Raw genomic sequence first — 26,632 nt, forward strand, 5'->3', positions numbered from 1 at the left:
GGCTGGGTTTAAATTCTTTAGACCTCGTCGTAAAGACAAGCCGCAAAAGCTCACCGACCACACCCTCAACCTCATGGCAGAACGACGTGCAATGACGCTGCAGTCCTCCGTTGACGCTACGGCATACAGGCAGCTCAATAGACAGATAAGGAAGTCCTTGCGACATGATATTCGCAACTTTAATACAAACAGTATTAAAGAGGCGATAGAGCGGAACCAAGGCTCCAAAGTGTTCGCAAGAGACAACTCTATTGGGCAAAGCCAGCTGACGAAGCTAACGACGGCAGACGGTAGTGTAACGTCAACAAAAGCCGAGGTTCTAGGTGAGATCGAGAGGTTTTATGGACAGCTATATACCTCGGTCACCAAACCCGTTGATAGCTCAACTTCAGATCCAAGAGCTAAGCTAACTCGACACTATACCGAAGATATCCCGGACATCAGCCTATACGAGATTAGGATGGCTCTCAAACAGCTAAAGAACAACAAGGCACCGGGTGATGACGGAATAACATCGGAGCTTCTGAATGCGGGTGGAACACCGATACTGAAAGTCCTTCAGAGACTCTTTAACTCCGTCCTACTCCAGGGAACTACGCCAGAGGCATGGAACAGAAGCGTGGTGGTGCTCTTCTTCAAGAAAGGTGATAAGACCTTGCTGAAGAATTACAGACCCATCTCGCTTCTGAGTCATGTCTACAAACTGTTTTCGAGAGTCATCACGAACCGTCTCGCGCGTAGGTTCGATGACTTCCAGCCTCCCGAACAAGCCGGATTCCGAAAAGGTTATAGTACCATAGACCACATCCATACGCTGCGGCAGGTTATACTGAGGAGTATAACTTGCCACTATGCTTGGCGTTCGTGGACTATGAGAAGGCCTTCGATTCGATTGAGACTTGGGCAGTGTTACAATCTCTCCAGCGGTGCCGTATTGACTATCGGTATATCGAGGTGCTGAAGTGCTTGTACAAAAACGCCACCATGTCGGTCCGAGTACAGGAGCAGAGCACGGGGGCGATTCCACTGCAGCGAGGCGTTAGGCAGGGAGATGTTATATCTCCGAAACTGTTCACCGCTGCATTGGAAGACGCTTTCAAACTCCTGGAATGGAAAGGATTCGGCATAAACATTAATGGCGAGTACATCACTCACCTTCGGTTTGCCGACGATATTGTAGTCATGGCAGAATCGTTGGAAGATCTTGGCGCAATGCTCGAAGACCTTAATCGAGTTTCCCAACAGGTAGGCCTGAGGATGAACATGGACAAAACGAAGCTTATGTCGAATGTCCATGTTACGCCCTACCCAGTTTCAGTTGGGAGCTCAATTCTCGAGATTGTCGACAAGTATGTCTACCTCGGACAAACGATCCAGCTAGGTAGGTCCAATTTCGAGAAGGAGGTCAATCGTCGAATCCAACTCGGCTGGGCAGCGTTCGGGAAACTACGCAACATCTTTTCGTCCAAAATACCTCAATGCCTGAAGACTAGAGTGTATAACCAATGTGTGTTACCAGTGATAACTTATGGCTCGGAAACGTGGCCTCTCACTATAGGCCTTATACAGAAGCTCAAAGTTGCACAGCGTGCTATGGAGAGGGCTATGCTTGGTGTTTCTTTGCGAGATCGAATCAGAAATGAGGAGATCCGTAAACGAACCAAAGTCGCTGACATAGCCCGACGGATTAGCAAGCTGAAGTGGCAATGGGCAGGGCACATAGTACGCAGAACTGACGGCCGATGGGGCAGAAAGGTTCTGGAATGGAGGCCGCGTACCGGAAAACGCAGCGTGGGACGTCCACCTACAAGGTGGACCGACGACATCGTAAAGGTAGCAGGGAAGCGCTGGACGCAGACCGCTGCCAATCGATCAACATGGAAAGCATTGGGGGAGGCCTATGTTCAGCAGTGGACGTCCTATGGCTGAAATGATTACAAAAATCGACAATGTCAACACTTCTCTGTTACAACTCTCCTCGGTCTCCCCTATGTTACAAATTCTGTCGAATATGGACAGGGATATAACATTTATAAATATTAACGGGTATAGATGGTCCGCTTGAGTGTTATCGGTACACGCTAAATTATCCATGAGTGCAAACTACAATAGTGACGCTTGGGTTGCTCGGATCAAACTCCCCGCATACCGCGCTTCTCTCGACCAAAAATTGGTGGGGCACGTCTTCGTGGATGGAACGATCTACAAATTGTTATACTGTAGTTTTAACGCTAAAATACCCCCATAGACAACAAAATTAAGGCCATTATTTTTTATGGTGCAGTCAGACCGGAGCGAGCACTATAAAAGTAGTTTTACAGCTTCCCGACCGAGAGCTGTATTTTATGTGGCCCCGTAATAACGGATGAGTGCGTATGGGAAAATAACGTCATGGCTAATGTATAGTGCGCTCTCCGTAAATCATACGTTTATTGATATATACTGGAAAAATCTAAACGTTAAATTAACCGTATCGTTATAGCCAATGAGCTGTCAGAGTGACATTGACGTAAGTAATGTCAATGTCACGCTAGAAACGTCAAATTAAAGGGACGCGGGCGGACGTCTCCGCGAGCTTTTATACTAATTGATTAATTGTATTTAAAATGAGGCAATATAAAAAATAGATCTACCGGCCTCTATAACAATATTTTAAAAAATCCTAAAGGTTATAAAACGTTTGTTTTGTCACCTGTCACCCGCTTTGCAATGGAGGGAAGTCGAACCATAATTTCGAACTCCTCCTATGTTCTTCTGATTAATTTCGTTGCGCGTCCAATGACAGTTTATTTAACTTTCCCCCGGGACAAACTTGACCTTCACTGGTTGGGTTATTGGCGGTCAAGCTGTAGATACTGACTGGCTACACAGGAGTTGCAGCGGTGGGATCGAGGTGGAAATAGTGAATAGTCCCGTATCTATAATTAAATACGATAATACATACAGTTAAAAGAAGCATAGAAAGCTTAAAACGTTAAATTCGGATTAAAGTTAGTCCTACTAATATTATAAATGCGAAAGTTTGGATGTCTGGATGTTACTCTTTCACGCAAAAACTACTGAACGGATTTTTTTGAAACTTTACAGTATTATTGTTTGTAACCCAGATTAACATATAGGCTTTAATTTATGCCGATTTGAGACACTAAATTTCACGCGGGTGAAGCCGCGGGCAAAAGCTATTAAATCATAAAGGGCCTGTCTTAATTACCACTTGCTGATATTATAGACCCTGAGAACCTATAAGGAAACAAATATTGGAACACTTCATCGAATATTAGCTACTCTTTATTAATTGTGAAATAATCAAACCAATCTGTTCAATTTCACATAATTACACGAGACTAGCTTGGGGCGTATGGTGGAGCGTAAAACGGGGCGTAAAGCGGGGCGTATGATGCTTAAAATTACAAGATGAAATGACGAAAACGGGCGACCCTTTAATTTCATCATCATCATTTCAGCCACAGGACGTCCACTGCTCAGCATTGACCTTCCCCAATGATTTCCACATAGCGACGGTAGAGGCCTGCATCCAGCGCCTTCCTACTACCTTTATAAAGTCGTCGGTCTACCTTGCGGGTGGACGGCCCACGCTGCATTCCACCCTCTAATTTAACAATAGTAAATAGAGGCCGTGCTCCTACAGTGGAGACCGATGACCTGACAATAATAATGATGATGATGACATGCGTAAATTAACGCCCCGCTTCACGCCCCGCGTGTGCATATCCGTAGCCTAAAATAAATCGTGCCCAAATTCTTCGGGCTTATGTTTATCTACCGCTAATTAGGCGAAGGCAATTAATTAATGATACAGCGTACAGTGTAAAAGCATCAGCATGTTCAGTTTATTCAACCGACGATGAGTGACCATGGTGACCATATTTAGTAGGATTTTATCACAAGGATCTCCGTTCTATGGAAGGCACATTAGACACGATTGTTGTAGGCTTGCTACGTATTCCATTGGTTCATAGAGTGGGGGGCGCAATTGCGCAAAGACCTTTAAAGGGGAGCGCGGGCCATCTGTGTACTTAAGTACAAAAAACCTGCGACCGCTGAGAGAATGCATTCCAGACTGCTCGATACGACCAATAAATAATCTTGACTGGAGGAGGCGCGGCCGCGGAATTTTTTGTATGGTCGAAAGGAGGCGCGTCTCTAATAAGTTTGGGAACCAACGGTTTAGTCGGAGGCCTAAAACGATCTGGTATCATCTGACTGCACCAAACATACGAACACGATAAACAGCGGAAAATCAAGATACACTGTGACATTTTATCATCATCATCTTCATTTCAGCCATAGGACGTCCACTGCTGAACATAGGCCTCCCCCAATACTTCCCATGTTGATCGATTGGTAGCGGCCTGCGTCCAGCGCTTCCCTGCTACCTTTACGATGTCGTCAGTCCACCTTGTAGGTGGACGTCCCACGCTGCGTTTTCCGGTACGCGGCCTCCATTCCAGAACCTTTCTGCCCCATCGGCCGTCAGTTCTGCGTACTATGTGCCCTTTCATTAGATTATACTTATTAATAAATAGTTTCCACCATCGAGGAGTCTTACTTGCATATTTGAAATAGGTGCAGGATGTAGATTAAGTAGTGAATTAATTCATAGTTCATAATTCCAAAGAGTTCGAATTTCCTCCTGAAACAATTATTATTGTGAAAACACAAATTAAACTTAGTAATAAAGACTTCTTTCTACAAGCAGTTTTTCTGTTCTTCGTCTAATTTGTGGTCCAAAGAGTCTTCGGTTACAAGATATAATTAGAAGTGGTAATAAATTATCGGAACGTACAAAATTCTCTTGTTAAATTACAGATTTTAGACCGAAGATTTCGTGGATTTCAATTTATGATAGAATTATGAATTAAAGGTACGTGTTCAGAAATCGATTACGACATCACTAGCGAGCTCGCACATCACTACGCACGAAACTGACAGATAACGGTTGCGATCGCGCCCGGCGCCTACCCCACTTGACTACCATTCCTCTAACCGCGAACATCAAATATTTGTATACGTTATTTCATGTTATAAACGCTGAGTATCGAAGAAAACGAGTTTCAATCACAAATACATCACATCCATCTACATGGTACTTCTACGCCGGATGCAAAGCAAGGAATCGTCGTGATCAACTGCATAAATCGGACACGCGAAACCAGCAGAGAAGGCAGCATTGAATACACGGTCAGGTCAATCATCCTTTCATTTTCCTATCATTATTCATAATCCGCAGTGTTTTGTGCTAATAGTGGTAATATCAGTGCGTATTACAAGTTACTAAACCGGTGAAAGTGACGTTGAAACGGTCAAGGTCACGTAAGTATTGCCGTGCATTTTATTCACGTAAAATCAGTGTTATCTTGTTCTCTTGTGTTCCACAAACGCCAAAATGACTAAAAAGAAGCATTCTCTCACTCATTTTGAAAGTTTAGATGATAATTTAGTAAGAGATTTGACTAGAAAAAGAGGCGTTATTCGCGGTAAACTAACGTTATTTTTAAAATTTGTCGATTCCTTAGAAAATATCACAATTACTGAGGCAATTCGAACAGAATTACAAACGCGCTTAGAAAGGGCGGAATCGTTTCTATCTAGTTTTTCAGAAATACAAGATGAAATAGACGTTAACGTACCTGAAATTCAAATTGAAAAAGAATTAAAAGAGAGAGAAACCTTCGAGAATCAGTTTTATGCTTGTGTAGCTAAGTCTAAATGCATAATTAACGAAAATTCAGTGGAAACACAAAATAATAAATCATTTTCTAAAGGTTCCTGTGCAATTAAACTACCCACGATTTCACTACCCTCGTTTGATGGTTCATACGACCAGTGGTTGGAATATCGTGATACATATCTGTCTCTGATACATAACTCTAAAGAAATAGATAATGTTCAAAAATTTCATTATTTGCGTTCTTCTCTCACGGGTAATGCATTGATGGTTATTAAATCATTGGAGTTTTCATCTGAAAATTATGTCATAGCATGGGATCTATTGGAAAATAGATATAACAATAATCGTTTACTTGTCCAAAATCATGTCAAGGCGTTGTTTAATATTGCATCACTAAATAAGGAATCATCAGTGCAGATTCGTAAGCTGATTGATAACATTTTGAAAAATATGCGTGCCCTTAAGACCTTAGGTGAGCCAACTGAGTCTTGGGATACTTTAATTATTTATTTAATCACTTCTAAATTAGACTCATGCACTGAGCGTGAATGGGAATACTACAAAAGTACTCTCACACAAACACAGTCTGGCACACGTTTAAAATTAAATGATATTTTAGATTTTCTTAAAAATAGGGCGGATGTCTTAGAAACGATTAATTTATGTCACAGTAAAGGTAGCACGACGTCTGATAACAACATTAAAAACCGGTTGAATACTCAAAATAAATCACATAGTTTTGTAACAACACAAAATAAACAATCAAACACATTAAACAAAAATAATTCAAAGCGTTCACGTAATTGCAGTATGTGTAACGATACTCATCCACTATACGCATGCAATTCATTTTTGAATTTGTCAGTTAAAGATAAAATTAGTTTTTTAAAAGAGAAAAAGCTATGCTTTAATTGTTTACGCGCCGGCCATATTTTATCTGAATGTTGGTTCGGCCCGTGTAAATTATGTAATCAAAAACACAACAGCTTAATTCATAGTGATGACGCTTCAACATCATCAGCTATGGTGCAAGTTTCAGAGTCACAGAATGCAGTCGGTTCGCATTCTAGTAACACAAACTTATTGCATTCAGCAGCACACGCATCAAATACGCATAAAATTAATACTTCTCATTCATTATTAGAGAATGTATTGTTATCCACAGCTTTGGTTGAAATAGCAGATGCAAATAATACCTATCACACTACTCGCGCTTTATTAGATAATGGTAGTCAGCACTGCTTCATTAGTCAATCATTATGTCAAAAATTAAACGTTCCATTAATACAGTCCACTGTTCAGGTCACTGGTGTTGGTAACTCAGTGACTCATTCATCAAAATCGTGTGACATAAATCTAAAATCAAAATACACAGATTATAGTACTCGCTTAAAATGTTTAGTTTTGTCTCAAATCACGGCCCAATTACCTGCACTAAATAGTAAATTGCAAATTAGTGTTCCAAAAAATATACAGTTAGCCGATCCGTATTTTCAATCTCAAACTGAAATTGAGTTGTTAATAGGTGCAGATAAATTTTGGGACTTATTAAACGATGGCTTAATTCGCTTAAATAGTGGCCCATATTTGCAAAATACTAAATTGGGATGGATAATATCTGGTCCAATAAAAAATAAAACATTTACTCGCATAAATAGGGTTCAGTGTAATTATTCACAATCATTAGATACTCAACTTAGAAAATTTTGGGAGTTGGAAGAAATCACTTCATGCAATAAACTCACAAAAGACGAATTAATATGCGAAAAATTATTCAATGAAACGACGTATCGAGACGATGCGGGCAGATTTTTTGTGCGCATTCCATTGGCTAAGGCCAGCGACACACTAGGAGATTCATACGCACTCGCACAAAATAGATTTTTCGCTCTTGAACGTAAACTAGATCGTAGTTCACCTGAATATAAAAAACTATATTGTGATTTCATGAATGAATATATACAATTGGGACATATGACTCGCATTAATAATTATACATTTCCAAATTATTTTTTGCCTCATCATGGTGTGTTGCGCGAACACAGCACCACCACAAAACTACGAGTTGTATTTGATGCAAGTGCGAAAACTACATCAGGTCAGTCGCTTAACGACATACAATTAATAGGTCCTTGTTTGCAAAATGACGTTTTCTCTATATTACTGCGTTTTCGTCAGTTTAATTATGTAGCATGCGCTGACATTGAGAAAATGTACAGGCAAATCAATATTCAGTCAGACCAAAGAAATCTTCAATTAATTATTTGGCGTGAAAATAAATCAGATGAACTCGGTGTATACCAGCTTAATACCGTTACATACGGCACGGCGTCTGCGCCGTACCTTAGCATTCGATGCATCAAACAGCTGGCGTTAGAATGCGAGGATGACGTAATTAAACGCATTATTGACGAGGATTTTTTCGTTGATGATTTGGTAACAGGTCACGATAATAAAGACACTTTAATGGACATTTGTAGTAAAGTTTCAGACATTTTAAAGTCGGCATGTTTTCCCTTACGTAAATGGATGTTTAATCTAGAACCTTCCCATAGTAAAATTACAAAAGAATTATCAATAGATAAAAATTGTTCAACAAAAACGCTTGGGTTGGGTTGGTCTCATTCTGAAGATTTATTACACTTTACTACAAAAATTGATCCTAACTTTACTAATGTTACCAAGCGCATAATTTTATCTGTTATCTCACAAATCTATGATCCGTTGGGTTTATTATCGCCAGTAATTATAATAGCAAAAATATTATTGCAAAGGCTATGGCTTTGCAAGCTGGGCTGGGACGACTCCGTGCCTAATGATATTTGTAATGAGTGGCATAATTTTATTAACACATTTCAGTGCTTACAAAACATACGCATACCACGTCACGTGAGGGAACCCCATTCTAAATACACGGATTTGCACATATTTACAGACGCATCACAGGACGCGTATGGGGCCTGCGCGTACGTGAGTACTTACAGCGATGATTCACCAGTGCTAGTCAGGTTACTTTGTGCGAAAAGCAAAGTCGCTCCTATTAAGCCAGTCACTATGCCACGGCTTGAACTTTGCGGTGCCTTAGTCGGGGCTAAATTATTTAAGAAAATTAGTGAGTCATGGAGAATAAGTTTTAATAATGTTTATTTTTGGTCAGATTCAATGATTGTCGTCAGCTGGGTCAAAATGTCACCAAATCTATTGAAACCTTTTGTTCAAAACCGAGTGGTACAAATAAATGATTTGACCGGTGAGTTGCCGTGGCGACATGTCGCGGGCAAAGATAACCCGGCCGATCTGTTGTCACGTGGACTACCACTCGATGCATTACAACAATCGGATATTTGGTGGCACGGGCCAGAGTTTTTGCGTGAAATTAAAAATGAATCTAGTCAAAATGATGTTCAAGTTCTTGATATGTGTGAAATACCGGAGTTAAAATCAAATAATTGCACAATATCATGTTTAGCTAAATTAAATAATGCATTTCCTTTTGAACGTTTCTCTAATTGGAATCGAATGAGACGCACAATGTGTTATGTGTTGCGATTTATTAATAATTTGCGCATAAAAAACAAATCGCAGCGCAGCAGCGGCCCATTCTCATCGAAAGAGCTTACTGAGTCGGTAAATGTTTTAGCAAAATTTGCACAACAAGAATCACATCCAGATGTTTACCACGCTTTAGTAAATAACTTACCTATAAAATCTAGACATATTTCCGGTCTGGACGTTTTTTTGGACAATTCGGGTCTTATTAGAGTGGGAGGAAGATTGCAAAATTCTGAACATTATTCTTATAATAAAAAACACCCTATACTGTTAAGCTCAAAGCATATTTTCTCTCAACTTTTGTTTCGATTTGAACACATTCACTTACTTCATGCTGGACCTCAGCTGCTTCTTGCCACTATTAGAGACAGTTGGTGGGTACTCAGAGGGCGAGATTTGGCGAAGCAAACTGTACATAAGTGCATTTCGTGTACACGTCAAAGAGGAAAGACATTAAATATAAAAATGGGTAACTTACCATCTGAACGACTAGAGCCAGGGTATCCATTTCAGCGTTGCGGGGTTGATTACGCAGGACCTGTGTTCATTTTAAATCGAAGGGGAAGGGGGGCAAAATTGAGCAAATGTTATATATGCCTATTTGTTTGTTTTACTACTCGTGCAGTGCATTTAGAGTTAGTAACGAGTCTCAGTTCTGAAGCATATTTATTAGCTTTAAGAAGGTTTTTGTCTCGTCGCGGAAAGTCAGCGGAAATATTTTCCGACAACGGAAAAACCTTTGTAGGCGCATTAAAAGAATTATCTCAGTCATTTATTAATAATCAAACAGATATCATAAACTATACGGCCAATGAGAATATCAAATTTAGCTTCATTCCACCGTATTCGCCCCATTTTGGTGGTTTGTGGGAGGCAGGGGTCAAGTCGACCAAACACCATTTGCGTCGGTTAGGGAACGCGAACCTCACTTATGAGGAATATTCAACATTATTAGCACAAATCGAAGCAATCCTTAATTCCAGACCCATGTATCCCATGTCGACCGATCCCAACGACCTACTTCCACTCACTCCAGCCCATTTCCTGGTTGGCCGACCGCTTGTTGCGCCTGGCTACAAAGACATCACGACTGCATCGACGCCTCACTTGAACCGGTACGAGCGCGTCGAACAAATGCGGCAGAACTTCTGGAAGCGCTGGACGAAGGAGTACATCGGGGAACTGCAGACCAGAACCAAATGGCAGATTAACCAGGACAACTTGACGCCTAACACTCTGGTGCTCATAAAAGAGGACAACTTGCCACCACTAAAATGGCGACTAGGAAGAATAACACAAACCTTCCCGGGAGAAGATGGACTAGCTCGAGTGGCAGACGTGAAAACTGAAAGCGGAATCATAAGAAGAAGCTACCAGAGATTATGCCCATTAATGCCAGAAGAATAACCGTTGGAGGCAGCTGCTCCAAGGCGGGGGGCATGTTCAGAAATCGATTACGACATCACTAGCGAGCTCGCACATCACTACGCACGAAACTGACAGATAACGGTTGCGATCGCGCCCGGCGCCTACCCCACTTGACTACCATTCCTCTAACCGCGAACATCAAATATTTGTATACGTTATTTCATGTTATAAACGCTGAGTATCGAAGAAAACGAGTTTCAATCACAAATACATCACATCCATCTACAGTACGTAATATTTAATTTTAGATAATACAGTTAGTTTCCGAGCCATAAGTTATCACTGGTAACACACATTGGTTGTAGACTTTTGTCTTCAGGTACTAAGGTATTTTGGACGAAAAGATGTTGCGTAGTTTCCCGAACGCTGCCCAGCCGAGTTGGATTCGACGCTTTTTGCGCTAAATTGCGCTGGACGCAGGCCGCTACCAATCGATCAACATGGAAAGCATTGGGCGAGGCCTATGTTCAGCAGTGGACGTCCTATGGCTGAAATGATGATGATGATGAATACAGTTAGTATATTTTCCTTAACGGAACCGCCACGCACCAAAAAGCGCAGCGTAGGACGTCCAGTACAAGGTGTATCGATGACCTCATAAAGGTAGCAGGAAGGCGCTGGATGCAGGCCGCTACCAACCGGTCATTATGGAAATTACTGGGGGAGGCCTATGTTCAGCGGTGGACGTCCTATGGCTGAAATGATGATAATAATGATGTTTCGCCTTACGAGATCTATATACCACAGTACTATAGCAAAATCTATCTCTAAATATACAATGTGTCCGGGCATGTAGTGATCAAACTTTAAGGGCAAAATCTAGGGACAATTTTATCGATAAGGACATTGTCAGAAACCGCCTAAAAAACCGCCCAAAAACATTAACCCATCATAATTATTTTCTATTTTTTTTAATACATTATGCACCCATTCATTCTAATGGACACTTAAGAATTGAAAAATTAAATAAATAAGTCTTTTAACGTTTATTCTATAATACTATTACAACTTCCGGACGTTTTGGTGCGTGGCATGGTCTAAAACCTATCAAGTTCCATTATTTTTGCCGATAAAATCTGTACGAGGCATTACCGTACTTTATTGCTGGGAGTCCATGTATAGTGATGTTCCTGCGGCCATCATAGACAATAAAATATCGATTTTGAAAATAAAATAAATCGATTAGAAGACTAGATTTGCGTTAAAAGCTAAAAAGATATTGACACCTTTACAAGAAGCTATCTAAAGTGTCCAACTGGTCGAAAGTCGTAAATAAAATGAAAATAATTAGGACCATAAACTGATATTCATGGTATCATAACTGTAAAAGTGTCAGAATCCGATGTTGAATCCAATGCCAGTTGAAGTGAGAGAAACATATATCAACCTAGTATAGTTGCCAGTCTCTTATAATCTATGCCAATGAGGGTTTTCGCGATTGAAAAATCCGCGAGATGGCAATACGTATACGCGAGGTCCAAATGCTGCATGATTGGTGGATTTTGACATATCTGTCAATGTCATGTCAAAAATAACCAATCATGCAGCATTTGGACCTCACGTCTACGTATTGCCATCTCGCGGATTTTTCAATCGCGAAAACCCTCATTCATAGCGCATGTATAATAATAGACCAAATGAACTTTTATAGATTGTGAAAGAGAAGATAAAGATTTTATTATTTTATTAAAATTGCCACGAGGTAGTTTTTCAGTAGAAACCAGGATTGGATAATCGCTACAGGCAAGTATCAGAACATTTTATAAATATTTTTAATCGATTATATCCTTGTGAATCGTTTTAATAAATTGTCATTTTACTTTTTCAATTAAAACTTTTTCAATCCCTAGTCTTGTCAAACTGTCATAATGTCAACAAATTATAAATGTCACGTCAGTTGACTCAATTTCAGTCTTCTGTGCGTTTATTGTATTTTTATTTCAATGAAATAGTGCTAAAGGGTTAGTACTAAAAGTGAAAGCCTTTTTTCAGAAAGAAAACCAATGTGGTGCCCTTATTATTCATACTGTTTGAAAGTTACAAGTCAGTGATACAGAGTTGCCGCCATTATAACTCCGTAGTGATACCATACCAAAGAAGAAGTTTTCCTAAACACTTGTGTTATTTTTATATGTGATCAAATAAAAAGGATTAATTTTACTGCTCAAATGGAATAACTTATCCCAAGAGACCGAATATAAAAAAAAACCTCTCCATAGAAATTATCACCATCACGAGAATGTGAATTTTTTTGAGAATTTGATATTGGTCCTGTAAGAAAAGTTGTTGTATTTCAGTAGTAGAATCAACCCTTCTTGTTTCATCAGCAAGAGTAACTATAAAAACGCCCTGTAGGTAGGTATTATTAAGCTGAAGAGTTTGTTTAGTGTCAAAGACTGTCACACAGTGTAACTTAAATTGGCATATTATGATAATGAACATAAAAACTTAAATAAATATTTATGTTAATATTTTTTCTATTTATTTATTATCCCAAAGCTTCACAGTGACAGCTGAAACAGCAATACTGTTGTAAAACTAAACTTAGAACAAACTGTTACAAATATTTTACAAATTAAAATAAAACCGCATGTTGCTTTACTTTCTCGTATAGGTAATAAATGTAATTAATGGCTAGATTATTAATGTTACTTTGTTACCCTCAATAGTGAGGAGACCTTATAAAATGGTAACCCTGATTTTCATTGTCATTCAAGTGCTCTTTCTTCGCATAGGCTTCTGTGATTTGGCCAAGGGCAACACACATTGCGATAACATTATGCGACATTGATTTGACAGCAGCGGAGTGAAGTCTTGCGACTATGCAAAATGATACCCTGTAATCGTAGCGCATATAGACATAGACGGGGCGGGGCACATAGCTCGTAGAGCTGATGGCCGCTGGGGCAGGAAAGTTCTTGAGTGGCGACCACGAGCCGAAAGACGTAGCGTGGGCAGGCCTCCCACTAGGAGGACCGACGATCTGGTCAAGGTCGCGGGAGGTGCCTGTATTCGAGCGGTGCAGGATCGGTCTTCGTGGAAATCCTTGGGGGAGGCCTTTGTCCAGCAGTGGACGTCTTTTCGGCTGAAACGAACGAACGAACGATACGTATTACCGCTATTTACCAGACATTACTATTTATTGCATACTCGCCGGATTACACGTAGGAGCACGCGCGTTACAGCTTCGGCCTTGCATTATTATAAGATCTTGTTCCGCCCTTTTTCGAACTTCCTCCGTGAGGATATCCCCGCCGAATTCTATGATGAACCTATCAAAAGTCATATTCTGCAATGTCAACCCACCACAAGGTGGACCGACGACCTGATAAAGGTAGCGGGAAGGCGCTGGATGCAGGCCGCTACCAACCGTGCGATGTGGAAGTCATTGGGGGAGGCCTATGTTCAGTAGTGGACGTCCTGTGGCTGAAATGATGATGATGATGATGAAATGAATGAAAATGACAAATCTTCGAACGTGTATAATACCGTGCCAAAGTAATCATATAATTTTGGCACCTTAATAACTATTGCCGTTTTTGATCATGCAGCGCTACTTGCGGATATTATTGGAAAGAAAACTGTGTGGGCTCTAGATCTGAAGCCGCTTTAACGAACACGAAGTGCTCATACAATGCGGCGTATTTTCTTCCAGTCTTTAGTCAGGAATTTAGTCGAATTAAAACCCCGGTTGAACGTGATATAGCCGCACTAGAATACGATGTTTTTTTGCATAATCGCAAGACTTCGTTCCGGTGTCGACCGAATGTTATCATGATGTATGTGGCCCAGGGGTTACTGTAGCCGCTAAGGTTTGAAACTTTTTGCTTAAAATATTGTAGTCTTTGGCATAGACTACGACGGTAGTCATGGAGATAGGAGTTTGTTATCTCGTGTCAGATGTAAATGGTGAAAAGAAAACTCATGATTCGTGTTATTTTTATGCAATATGTAGGTTTTTTATAAAAGTGGAACCCCGAGTGATCTCCAAAACCCATTCTATTATTATATACGATTCGGCTTCGATATCTATAATACAATAGGAGTTTATTTCATGTGTCAGATGACAAGGGTGGAAACAACCTACGATTCATGTTGTTTATTTACGTGCAATATGTGGGCATATTATAAAAGTGGAATGCCGAGTTGTATTTCTAAAACTTGTTCTATTATTTTATACTATTTGGCTGCGACTCGGCGTGACGACAATATAAAACATTTTTCGCGAATCGGCGTTCATACATTCACACAATACATTAGACGCCATGTTGTCATAAACGACATATTATAAAATCGCTGTGATTTAATATTCTTAATCATTAATTTTATGGCAAGTGTCCATCAGGAATCATTGTTCTTACACACAGAATCGTATTATTTCGCTTTCGGGTAGTAATATGTCAAAATTGTTGGTTCTTAGGCGAACAATGTATGGAGAACGAACATTGTCCTTTGGGGCTTGACCCATTTATCGCAAAATTACAAGGATTTAAGTCCGGACACACTGTATAAAAGGAGAAACTGACTGACTGACATATCAACGCACAGCCTAAACGGCTAAACGTAGGCTCTTGAAATTTGAAAGGGACGTACCTTAGGTACTGTAGAGGCGCACTAAGAAAGGAATTCCCGAAATTGCCACGAGAACGGGAATTAGCGGGAAAATCCTTTTGTATGAAAAAACTAAACCGCGTAAGTTAGACGCTTGAAATTTGGCATGCAGCAGGTACCTTAGTAAACTTAAAGCTTAGTTACAACAGGATTGCAAAATTCCCACGGGAACGGGAGTTAGCGGAAAAAAACATTTGTATGAAAAAATCTTAACCGCGTAAGATAGATGAAGGGGGTAAAACGGGATCTACGCGTACGAAGTCGCGGGCGGCCGCTAGTTTAAAACTATAAATTAGTGTTTAGGTTATTATCTCTACTTTTGATCTTCAGTACTTATAGGTAATTGAAAGAGCAATCCCATTTAATATGAAAATGCCAAAACACGATATTATTGGGTACATAGCATTCACTGTGGCAGAAATATATGAAAGGGCTCATAATATGAACCACATATTTTTCCACACAACTGCGTCGAATGATTTCTATAGCTTCTACGAAAAATATTACAATTATTGAGAATTTCCCAATAAAATCTCGTCGAGTTTGATAGCCATTCGAAAAATTATATGTCTTCTATGAAATTGTCAAGGAAAATTGATTGGGCTCCGTTTCCAGTTTCCTTATTTGGTATGTAAACTCTTTGTGTACGATTTAACGACAAACTCTTTGTTTGTCAAACTCTCTGTTTTATTTGTTTGGTAAGTTGACATACTCGTAAATTCAATATTTCCAAAATGAAGCAAGAAGTTTCAGTTCTCTAACCTTGTAAAAAATCAATTTATTGGTGTACCTATTACAATCGATTAATGAAGTTATTGTAAGCTAAAACTTCTTGCTCGATTTTGGAAATAATTAATTTCTGTCAACTAACCAAACTACTGCAACAGCGCTTGATCGCTTATAAAGTATGTCGAAGTCGTACTAAAGTAAGGTTTACGGATGCAGTATGGTTAAGTTCAACATAGCGAGTGTTATTTAATGCCACAATCGCGAAATCTTATGCGTAGTACGTATACATCGATGATATTTGTATGTAAATAATTCAAAACAAAACTCTTTTTTTCTCTTAACTCCAGGGATAGATTTCAGTGCGCTTCGGTTTACAAATTAGTATTGGCCTGAGGAACAAAATGTACTATGGTTTCATTCTAGGCAGCACTTGGTCCAACTTCCATACATGGATTGGCACTGTCCTTTATCATTGACTCTATTAGTTTACCTTGTTTTCTATCTACTCTACCATGACACTCCATTTAACAACAATTTTCTATACCGTCGAAAAATGCCCAGTCCCTTGAGTCGTTATATAAAGTTTACAATATAGGTAGTTAGTAGTTGTATTTGTGTAGTAGAATCAACCCTGTGTTTACCCTTATGTTTGATCAAGTATAAAATTCACCCTGTACCGAACATAAGTATAATATAATACCTATGTACGAGAATATTAAAATTACAATATTTTGTATTCAAATCACACTTTTCATTTTTTAACCGACTCCACAAAAGGAGAGTCCATTTGACCAGTATATTTGTCCACAATTATCTCGCGTTTGGCTGTACCGATTTTGATGCAGTTTTCAGAAAAGTATTTGTTACATATAACGTCTGACTCCGTCTCATAAATTGACTGATTTTGATGTGGTTTATTTACCACACCTGACAGCTTTTGATCAACTTTTAATGTTCTAACATTCTACCAGCCAGTCCTAAACGTTTTTTATTATGGCCATAAAAAGTATTCACTTCAAAAAACATTTTGCCGATGTATCTCCGAAAGCAGGAATCGTTTACGAGCCCAATAAAAATTTGGCCAAATAAAATATTATCGTTATGGTGTGTTTACCGATTTTACGACGTGACGAGACATAGTTGGTGACTCATGATGACTGTGTCATAGCTTTATATGTAGGGGAGATCGAGGAGAGTTGTAACACAGGGGAGTTGTGACATTGTTGATTTTTGGAAACGTATTCGGCCGTTTGGTGTAGTGTTCGTAACGCACTTCTATGCCGAGAGATCGCGGGTTCGATTCCCGCACAGTACAAACATTTGTGTGGATGAACACATATTTTGTTTGTATAGGCAGGGTGTTTTCTATCTATGTATAATATTTATGTATGTACCTATTTAAAAAAAAAGTATTCAAGTATGTTTTATCCGTTGTCTTTGTCTAGTACCCATAGTACAAGCTTTGCTTAGTTTGGGTCTAGAGGCACAGTATCAAATGTTCAAGGATATTTATTAATTTCAGCGAGCTCGCAACAGCGCGTATTTGTTAGCTCGAGACTTTAACTAAAAAACGCGCACTTTTCGATCTCGCTAGAAGTTAATAAGTTCCAAAAAATCAACAATATCACTACTCTCCTCTGTTAAGGAAATGGTATGGAAAGGCAGCCAAATCAAAGCTTGCTCTTTATCCATTTCAACTAGAGCTGAAGGCATAAATAAAATGAACAAAATTAGGTAGTTCCCAGTTCCTACACTATTTAAGCGTCCACCCACAAGGACGTGGACTGACGACATCATAAAGGTAGCAGGAAAGCGCTGGACGCAGGCCGCTACCAACCGGGCAACATGGAAAACATTGGGGGAGGCCTATGTTCAACAGTGGACGTCCTATGGCTGAGATGATGATGATGATGATGATGACACCATTTAAAGCTGGGTTGCACCATCTTTCTTTAACTTTAACAAACGTCAAACGTCTGTCAAACTCCATACAAAAAAACATGTTACGGGTAAAGTAAGGTGGTACCTACAACTCAGCCTTAATAACTGGTAAGCCTTCCTTTAAAGTTGATATTGATAAAATTCCTACCACAAAACCTACAAGTTTCAGGCAAAGACCACACCGTGAGCAAGACTAAGTTTGCACCTCGCGCGTGTCAATCTACCCTCAACCTCGCAAACTACTTACTGCTTAATTCAACTACCTTCAACTAAGTTAGCATCGCTAGGTGTGGCTTACGCTTAATACTTTATAATAGGATGTTCCCTGGGTAAAAAAGCAAGAGTTTGAATTAGTCCGTCGGTTAACTTATCAAAAAATACTCGACACGTATTTTTCACTTTTTCAAAGTAATGAAAATTGAAAGAGATAAAGCGCGCCAAAGTTCGTAAGAAAAGGCCCGTGACGTCAAGGCGTGCGTAAAAATGTAGCACTTACTGACGTCATGCGGAAGTTTAACGCATCAGAACTTCGTAATTACTTGTTTGATTGACAAATAAAAATATACGTGTCCCATATTTTTTGATAATGTAATTGACTAAAAGTGAGTTTTAGGAAACTAGCCTATTACTTCATACTTCTATTTTCTATGATGAGCCGCCATCTTGAAATAGCAAAATTTTACTGGAACGCTAAAAATACGAAACACTCAGTTACTCTTTAAACAATCATAAAACGTGCCCTCGAAATGAAGTTTATTAATTTTAGATTTTTACGATTTTATAAAACGTTTATAGCTCATCTGTGGGTATAAATGGGGCACAAAACACGGTTATGAAAATAATTTGAAATGTACCGGGTTCTTAATACTACCTACTTGAAATAGCAGCAAATGCTTCTTCTTATTTGATACTAGCGGCCGCCCGCGACTTCGTTTTTATAGCTTGACATTAAATCAATTTTTGGAGTTCCAAAGGTTTTTGATAGTCAGTTTGACTACAAAGTTTAAAAAAACCGGCGAAGTAGAAATTAATTAAATATTTTAACAGAACATTAAGTTACTTGTTTTTGCTAGTGTAGACCCCGAAATTGACTTGGCTGACATTTTAAAAACCTTTTTAAAATTAGGTTATTTTAATAAGCCTATAAAGGGTTGATTTAAATTATATGCCAGTAGCAATAGTGATAGCCTTTTGTAAATTATGTTAGTTTAAAGTAATTTATTGTTGTTACAGTTAATTTTAAAAGGCACGAGAAAGATACTGAAACATTAGAAAAACATTATAAAGGTACAATAAGTTAGTACCTACTAACGTATAGTCCTTTCGTAGTATTCTTCCGAAAACCAAATTAAAAACATTATTATTTTGTTTTCCCTGGGTCTCAAACTACATCTCTACAATTTCATCTAAATCCGTTTAAAATATTCGCGTGAAAGAATAAGAAACACACCTTAGCAGGATTATAATATTAGTAGGATAGGTATACGTATAAAAGATATAAGGTTACGACAGGTAAGTTAAGAAATCGGGTTGCATAATATGACAAGAATAAGTTTAGAAAAGTTTCAAAAGCTCTTCCCCATTTTCGTCCGTTTACTTAAATTCAAAGGCTGTTTATGTAATAACAAGGGAAAAGGCGGGAAGTTGAAAAAACTCACATCATTAAAAGTTATAAAACAGTTCGGAATACACAATAATGTAAACACTTACCTTTCCGAGTTTCCCGTTCTTTATTAATGTGTGTTGTTTTATTTGTGTACAACTTTTGGCTGTGACTCCGATCGAGTAATTGGTGTTACTTAAATTATTTATTTGAACACGTGTAAAATATTGATCTCGAAATTCGTAAAGCTGAGTCTTCTACGACTTGGCCCACTTTTAGCTTGGTCCACGGGCCAAGTCGCTGGATTGAATTCTTTCAGCAACTGGGCATTATATGTGGCTTATTTGGAAGAATTAGCGCACCTCAATCTTTATCCGCTTTTTTTTCCAAAGGCTTCCAATAACTATTGTATTTAAAGAGTAGAATAAGACCATACCTGCTTTTCCCGTTGTAAGAAGCGACTAAGTGAAAAATATGCTGACATCAGGCCTCCCAAACTCATCTGGCCAGTGTGGGGAGTGGAGGCCAAATCCTCCATTTGCCTCTGGTAAATCAGAGAGGGTCGTGCTCCTGCAGTGGAGACAGAATGACCTGATGATGATGTTAACTTAATATTCTGCCACAGCCACGAATCCAGGACTTCGTTTTCTTCTTTTATTTTTGGCTTTGGGAACCACTATTTCGCGTGAGCGAATCCAGGACATCTCAGCCAAATCAAGCCTTTGAAAGATTTTATTGATTTATTCTCCAAGACACGACTGACAGTGTATCTCTAGGACATCATAAGTCTTTGAGGGACAGTTTGTTCTCCAAAACACGACTGATATAGATCCGAGCAATCCGAGCGTCATTATTGTAGTTTGTGTGTGTGATAACAGCGTTGCAATTGGATAATTATCCAGGAGTGCACACGCACACTACAATAATGACGCTCGGATTGCTCGGATCAAACTCCCCGCACCCCGCGCTTCCCTCGACCAAAAAGTGGTGGGGCGCGTCTTCGTGGATGAAATTATCTATAGTCTATCTTCTCGTTGGTTCCAGGTGCACCATGCCCCGAGTGATCAAGTGCCTCATCTACATCGGAGTGGCGGCGTTCCTGCACCAGCTGCCTCGGTTCGTGGACCGGCAGTACGTCCCTCACGTCACAGTGTGGCGTGGGCAGTTCGAGGAGGTCTGCAGAGTAAGTAGCTATCTTGAATAGATCTCCAGCTCATTCACATACCAACCTTAAAAAGTGAAGAGAAACCATCAAAGCATGAAGTCTTGAGCAGCCCAAAATCCAACACCAGAAATGTCACCACAATCAGAAGGTACACTCTTGCTGCCCTAGAATCTGCTTATCTTTCCGTTGCAAGAATGGTGCTGATCTGGTTGCAGTAGTGTCTTCTATCCATGTATGGTCTTGCAGCAGTCTTAAGGGAATCTTGTTCTGACAAGAGGACATCCAACTGTATATGACTAGGTAGTAGTATAGTACTTAGGTCTGAGCCCTCGTATCATGCATCTATATCGGAGTGGTGGTCCTGCACCAGCTGCCTCGGTTCGTTGACCGGCAGTACGTTCCTCACGTCACGAGGAGGTCTGCAGAGTAAGTTACCTTTGATACCTTTAGAAAGTTTAGAGTCTAGACATGATCCTAGTCTTTAAGTCTAGGTAAAAGAAAAAGTGGCAGCGCCAGTTCAGTTCAACAGTTCGAGTAAGTCTGCAGATTAAGTAACTGCCTTTAAGACCAAAGAGATTTGAATACACCAGCCTTCAAAAGTGTAGAGAAATCGTCAAAGCAGAAATTCCTCAAAATCCAACACTGTAACTAAGCCCACATCCAGAAGGCACACCCTCGCTGCGTTAGAATCTGTTTCTCCATCCGTTTCAAGAATGGCAGAACCATTCTTGAGTTAAGTAGCTGCCTTTGATTCTTTAGGGTTCTTTTCCAGGACAAAAGTGGCTAGGTAGGAAACGTTTAAAATCCTATAATATGTAGTTGTCAAAATCGAACAGTGAAACTTCTCTTGTTCGCACAAAATCCAGCACCAGAACTATCCCCATAGCCAGAAGAAACTTGATTAGACCTGTCCTAAACAAATCTCTCTTCTGTCTCCGCGTCTCCGGTTCTAATAAAACCAAATTAAAAACTCCGGTTCCTGTTTCGGTTCCGATATAAAAACTTCTGTGACATTCGTAATAGAAAATTATTTACAGTGTACTTTATTCTAGTTTTGGAAATAAAGCACATTCGTATGCTTTATTACACACGGCGAATGATATACATTCGCCGTGTTACACAAAAAACACAAACCAAAATCCTTTTTTGCCTTGCGAAGACAACTCGACTTCACAATGCAAAACACGTTCGCCAGGCCAGACAAGCGAAAAAAAGAAACATTTCAACTCCCTAGTTTTATCTGGGGGCACGGCAGTGCCCCCACCAAGTCGAGCAAAAAAGCGGCACGGCCGTACCATCCTTTTCTCGAAGCAATTCAGGCCATTTTCGACCGCCTGTAACTTCGTTGTGGATAAAACTAGAAGGCTGAATTTTCATTAGCTATGCAGGCATTGTAAAGACACGGTATATTTAAAATTTCATTCAATTTGAACCAGTAGTTTAAGAATTATAACGGGTCAAAGTTACTTAATTTTGTCACTCACTGACTGACTCACTGACTCACCGATCATCAAAACTCTAAGGCACTTCTAGCAGACCTAGAAGCTTCAAATTTGGAATATAAGTAGTGTTTGGTGTATGAATCAAGGAAAAACTAAAATATTTGGGGGCACGGTAGTGCAACCGCCAAGTCGAGTAAAATTTTTCAATTTCGGTCCAGTTTTCTAGATACATAACTGCTGTCTACAAAATACAAAAAGAAATGATATTTGGGGGCACGGTAGTGCAACCGCCAAGTCGAGTAAAATTTTTCAATTTCGGTCCAGTTTTCTAGATACATAACTGCTGTCTACAAAATACAAAAAGAAATGAGATCCCATCAAAAACAATACTTGTCAAAAAAACCAAGTCTCGCAACTCAGTTGTTCTACGGTAAAAAGTTGTGAGATCCATGTAATAACAACTTTTTACCGTAGAACAACTGAGTTGCGAGACTTGGTTTTTTTGACAAGTATTGTTTTTGATGGGATTTTAAAAGTTCTTAACCGTGAACATGAGACTAGGGCACTGTTGGAACAAAGTAACCGTGCTAGTTCCGTAGATCGGTGTTCAGGGACTTTGAGGAATGGGACTTAGCAAGTTCTTACTGCCTGAGCACAGTTTCAGCGATATAACTTACTGCTATTCCCGTTAGTTGTAAACCACTATTTACTTGAGTATCGTAGCCATAGGGATTGACTGTATCATCTAAGGAACTTCTCATTACCCTATAAGAAAAACCGGTGTGTACTTACCAGTAGATATGTATTACGTTACGTACAAATAACAATGTTGATCTCGAAGCGCTGGTAGGGCTAAAAGTACCAGCTTGAGAATGTATTTTTTTTTCTTGAAATATTTTGACTATTTAATAGTAAGCACTATTTAAAAGTCCATACGAATATTCTGACAAATTAGGGGAGAGTCGTGCTCCTACACTGAAAACGAGATTGAAAGAAAGAAAGAAAGAAAGAAAAAATGTTTATTCAGTATCATCGACAATACACTTACAATACTTAACATTATTTAATGAGAAGGTAATTACAATGATACTGAAAAGGGTGATGATGATTAATGATGATGAATTCACAAATTACCAAGGCCCAGTTTCTTGATCCGTAGTTAAAATAACAAAATGACAATTAGATCAGCCAAAAGCTTTTTTAAAACGTAAAACGATGGTTAGCTCTTAGTACAAACTTAATCATGTTAACAATTTGACAATAGGGATGTTTCCTAAGTCAAAAAGCAAGACTTTTAATTAGTCCGTCAGTTAACTTATCAAAAAATACTCTACACGTATTTTTCACTTTTTCAAAGTAATGAAAATTTAAAGAGATAAAGCGCGCCAAAGTTCATAAGAAGAGCCCGTGACGTCAATGAGTGCATAAAAGTGCCGCACTTTGTGACATCGCGCAGAACTTCAACGCACCATAACCAAAAATATAGGTGTCCAATATTTTTTGATATTAAACATGACGGACTAAAAAAAATTTTTTAGGAAACTAGCCTATTGTACGAGTATACTTACTGCTATAACACCTAATCTTTTCAGAAATATGTGTCTAATTTGATTTAATTACTTAACCTCCGTCATCTACGAAACTACATAGCGCCATTACAGTTAATGTTCTATTATGAAAGCCAAGTCATATCTCATCATCAGCCGTCGGCTCGACACTGACTAAACCAATTACTATGAGTAATGTCTGATAAATTACTTATTGCGTGTGTATTATACGAGTATTCGTCTAGGCCAGGGTCTCTCAAACTTTCGGCTCCACGAACCCCTGTTAAAAGTTTCGAGGTGACAGCGAACCCCAGCCTCTTATCTACACATAGCACAGCTATCGAAAAATAAATTGCCAAAAAAATCTTTTTATTTTTAATATGAAGAAAAAAGCTCTGTTTTTTGTCAATTTTAGGAGTCATTTTGGACAATTTAAGTCTGGCACCATTACGTAATTTTTTTTGCGAAGGTAGGGGGCTACCGTGGAATGGCGAACCCATGGGGGTTCGCGTACCCCACTTTAAGAAACCCTGGTCTAGGCTATGGAGTCAAATGCTATTAGGTTACTCATAAAATTGCCCAATTTTTCTTATCTAGATCCGTAAGTGGTAATAAATAAATGCGAAAGTAACTCTGTCTATCTGTCTACCTTTCTAACTTTTGACGCTTATACCACTTAATTTAACACCTATCTATAACATCGGTCGATTCTAAAATCGAAGTATTTAATTTTAGAAGGAAAGAAAGAAAAATTTTTCATGATGAACATCACTTAGAGAAGGTATACGGAAAAAAAGACAGAAATAGCACATAAATATTACAAGGAAATAAAAAGTGAACAGCAGTGCTATCCTGTCGCAACAGCGATGCCCATCGCAATGGGACCCCACTCAGCATATGCCAGGCCCCGACGCTGGTTTTCAGTGTGCCCAAAATTCTAAAAGGTTCATAATTAAACACAAGTAAATAAAACAAACATAAATTCGTCAAATTACTACCCAAAGACAAACTAGTTAGGTATCAAATAAAAATAAGTCAAAGACTGCAAGGATATAATGTTATACCGTAGCACAGCCGTTCCCGAATGGTGGTCCGCGGAACCCTGGGGTTCCGTGGAAAGGCCGCAAGGGTTCCGTAAAAAATATTATCCCACGTTTCGTGACCGACGTTGTTCGCTCGCACCGACTTGTTTACGCACAAGGGAGGGGCAGGGCGTGCGGGCGGAGTAGTACGGGGGTTCCGCTAGGAAAAGTATAATCAATTAGGGTTCCTTGGCAAAGAAAAATTGGGAAACCCTGCCGTAGCAACACAATACTTTCGTTGATGCCCCGAAGAAAATAAAAAGAAACGAATTCCCGAGACTGGGTGTAATATGACAAATATTTAGATCTGAGACAAAAAAATCAACCACAATACACCTGCTCGAGACTCCAGTCGACATTGGTTATGAATAAATGAATGATATGGTGGATGGAATTACATTACCCTGTCTCATGTTGTGAAAGAAAAAGGAAATTATATTATCTATAAAGGATTACAATAGTCATTGTTATTTAATCTATTAGATCCTCCGTGGTTGAGGATTCTGGGTGAAGCTCGCTTCCGCCTTCGGCCTGATCATCACTTACCATCAGGTGAGATACAGGCCAAGAGCTACATCGTTGTGGATAAAAAAAACTAATGTTACTCGTTTAAAGAGGAAAGATTTGATTTTTTTGTATGTTTGTAACGAATAAACTCAAAAACTACTAGACCGATTTGAAAAATTCTTTCACCATTAGAATTCTAATTAGTTTTTGATGAACATATGCACATTTATTTTTACAGTGTCTTCTACCTGTACGAAGCCAGGGCGGACCGCTAGTAAGGAATTATTTATGATTCTAGTTCCCATCGCTGCAACTCCTGTGTGGCCAGGATCAATCAGTCAGCTTACTGCCAATGTAGACTGAATAGAATAAAAGCCAAGTTTTTCTTTGATTTTTTCTAGTACTAGAGTTTTATTAAGCTAAGAAACTTACGTAAATCCTGTAAATGAAATGAAAAATAAGTTCGTTTTGACAGTTTTTGTTTTAGGCTAAATAATAAATACGTCAATAAGACACTTTAGTTTTCCAAGCAAAGTTATCAGGCAAAATAAGCCTTTTGAGGATTAACTACAAATAAACATAAATCGGAGTCGGAAAATAAAGGACATTAAACATAATGTTAATAATGAAAAGTACTACAATTAATAAATGTTTACTTTGACTAAAAGGTAAAGCTTCATAATTAAGAAGTCCCTTAAACTCCATTGTACTCGTAATTTGCAAAACCTTTATAGGTATTTTGTTATTAATATATTTTCAGGTTAAATAAAGTTATTGATATAAAAACCTTTGATCTCATCATTAAAATACTTCTATAAATAATTATTGCGGTTACGAGTATATCGAACCAATATCAAATAGAAAGTTGATCCAAATGCTATTTAATTATAGAGGGTGTTAGGTAAATGGGTATATGAGCCGACACTAGCCCATGTTAACATGGTCATATAAATGGTATGGTGAAGTCAGAAAATTGATATCTTCATTTATTTTTCATACAAATCGGATTTTATAAAATTTATTTTATATGAAAATTTAAAAAAATAAAATGATGATATCAAATTTCTGACTTCACCATACCATTTATATGCCCATGTTAACATGGGCTAGTGTCGGCTCATATACCCATTTACCTAACACCCTGTATGACCTTCTGGGTCAGAACCATCGCTACATGCCTCAAATCCGTGACACGTGTAAGAGGTTCCATATTTAGAAATAGCCGATACACGAATATACAGACTAGAGATGTTACGGATCATCGATTCCGATTCCGGAATTTCCGGAACTTCTGATTGGATTTTTTACTTCCGGTTCCGATTTCAATGCTTAG

At 39.0% G+C, this 26,632-nt stretch overlaps 1 protein-coding gene across 3 annotated transcripts in view; it reads left to right on the plus strand.

The window, feature by feature from the left end:
- LOC135084469 (sex peptide receptor) overlaps nucleotides 1-26,632 on the plus strand; it is a 482,468-nt gene that overhangs the window by 448,055 nt on the left and 7,781 nt on the right. For all 3 annotated transcript variants that reach the window (XM_063979248.1, XM_063979251.1, XM_063979249.1), the window contains one exon: nucleotides 20,601-20,739. In XM_063979248.1, coding sequence (XP_063835318.1) covers nucleotides 20,601-20,739 — 139 coding nt within the window. The remainder of the gene's footprint in view (nucleotides 1-20,600; nucleotides 20,740-26,632) is intronic.

The sequence above is a fragment of the Ostrinia nubilalis genome, chromosome 26 (genome assembly GCF_963855985.1).
Source record: "Ostrinia nubilalis chromosome 26, ilOstNubi1.1, whole genome shotgun sequence".
In the NCBI taxonomy this organism is placed as follows: domain Eukaryota; kingdom Metazoa; phylum Arthropoda; class Insecta; order Lepidoptera; family Crambidae; genus Ostrinia; species Ostrinia nubilalis.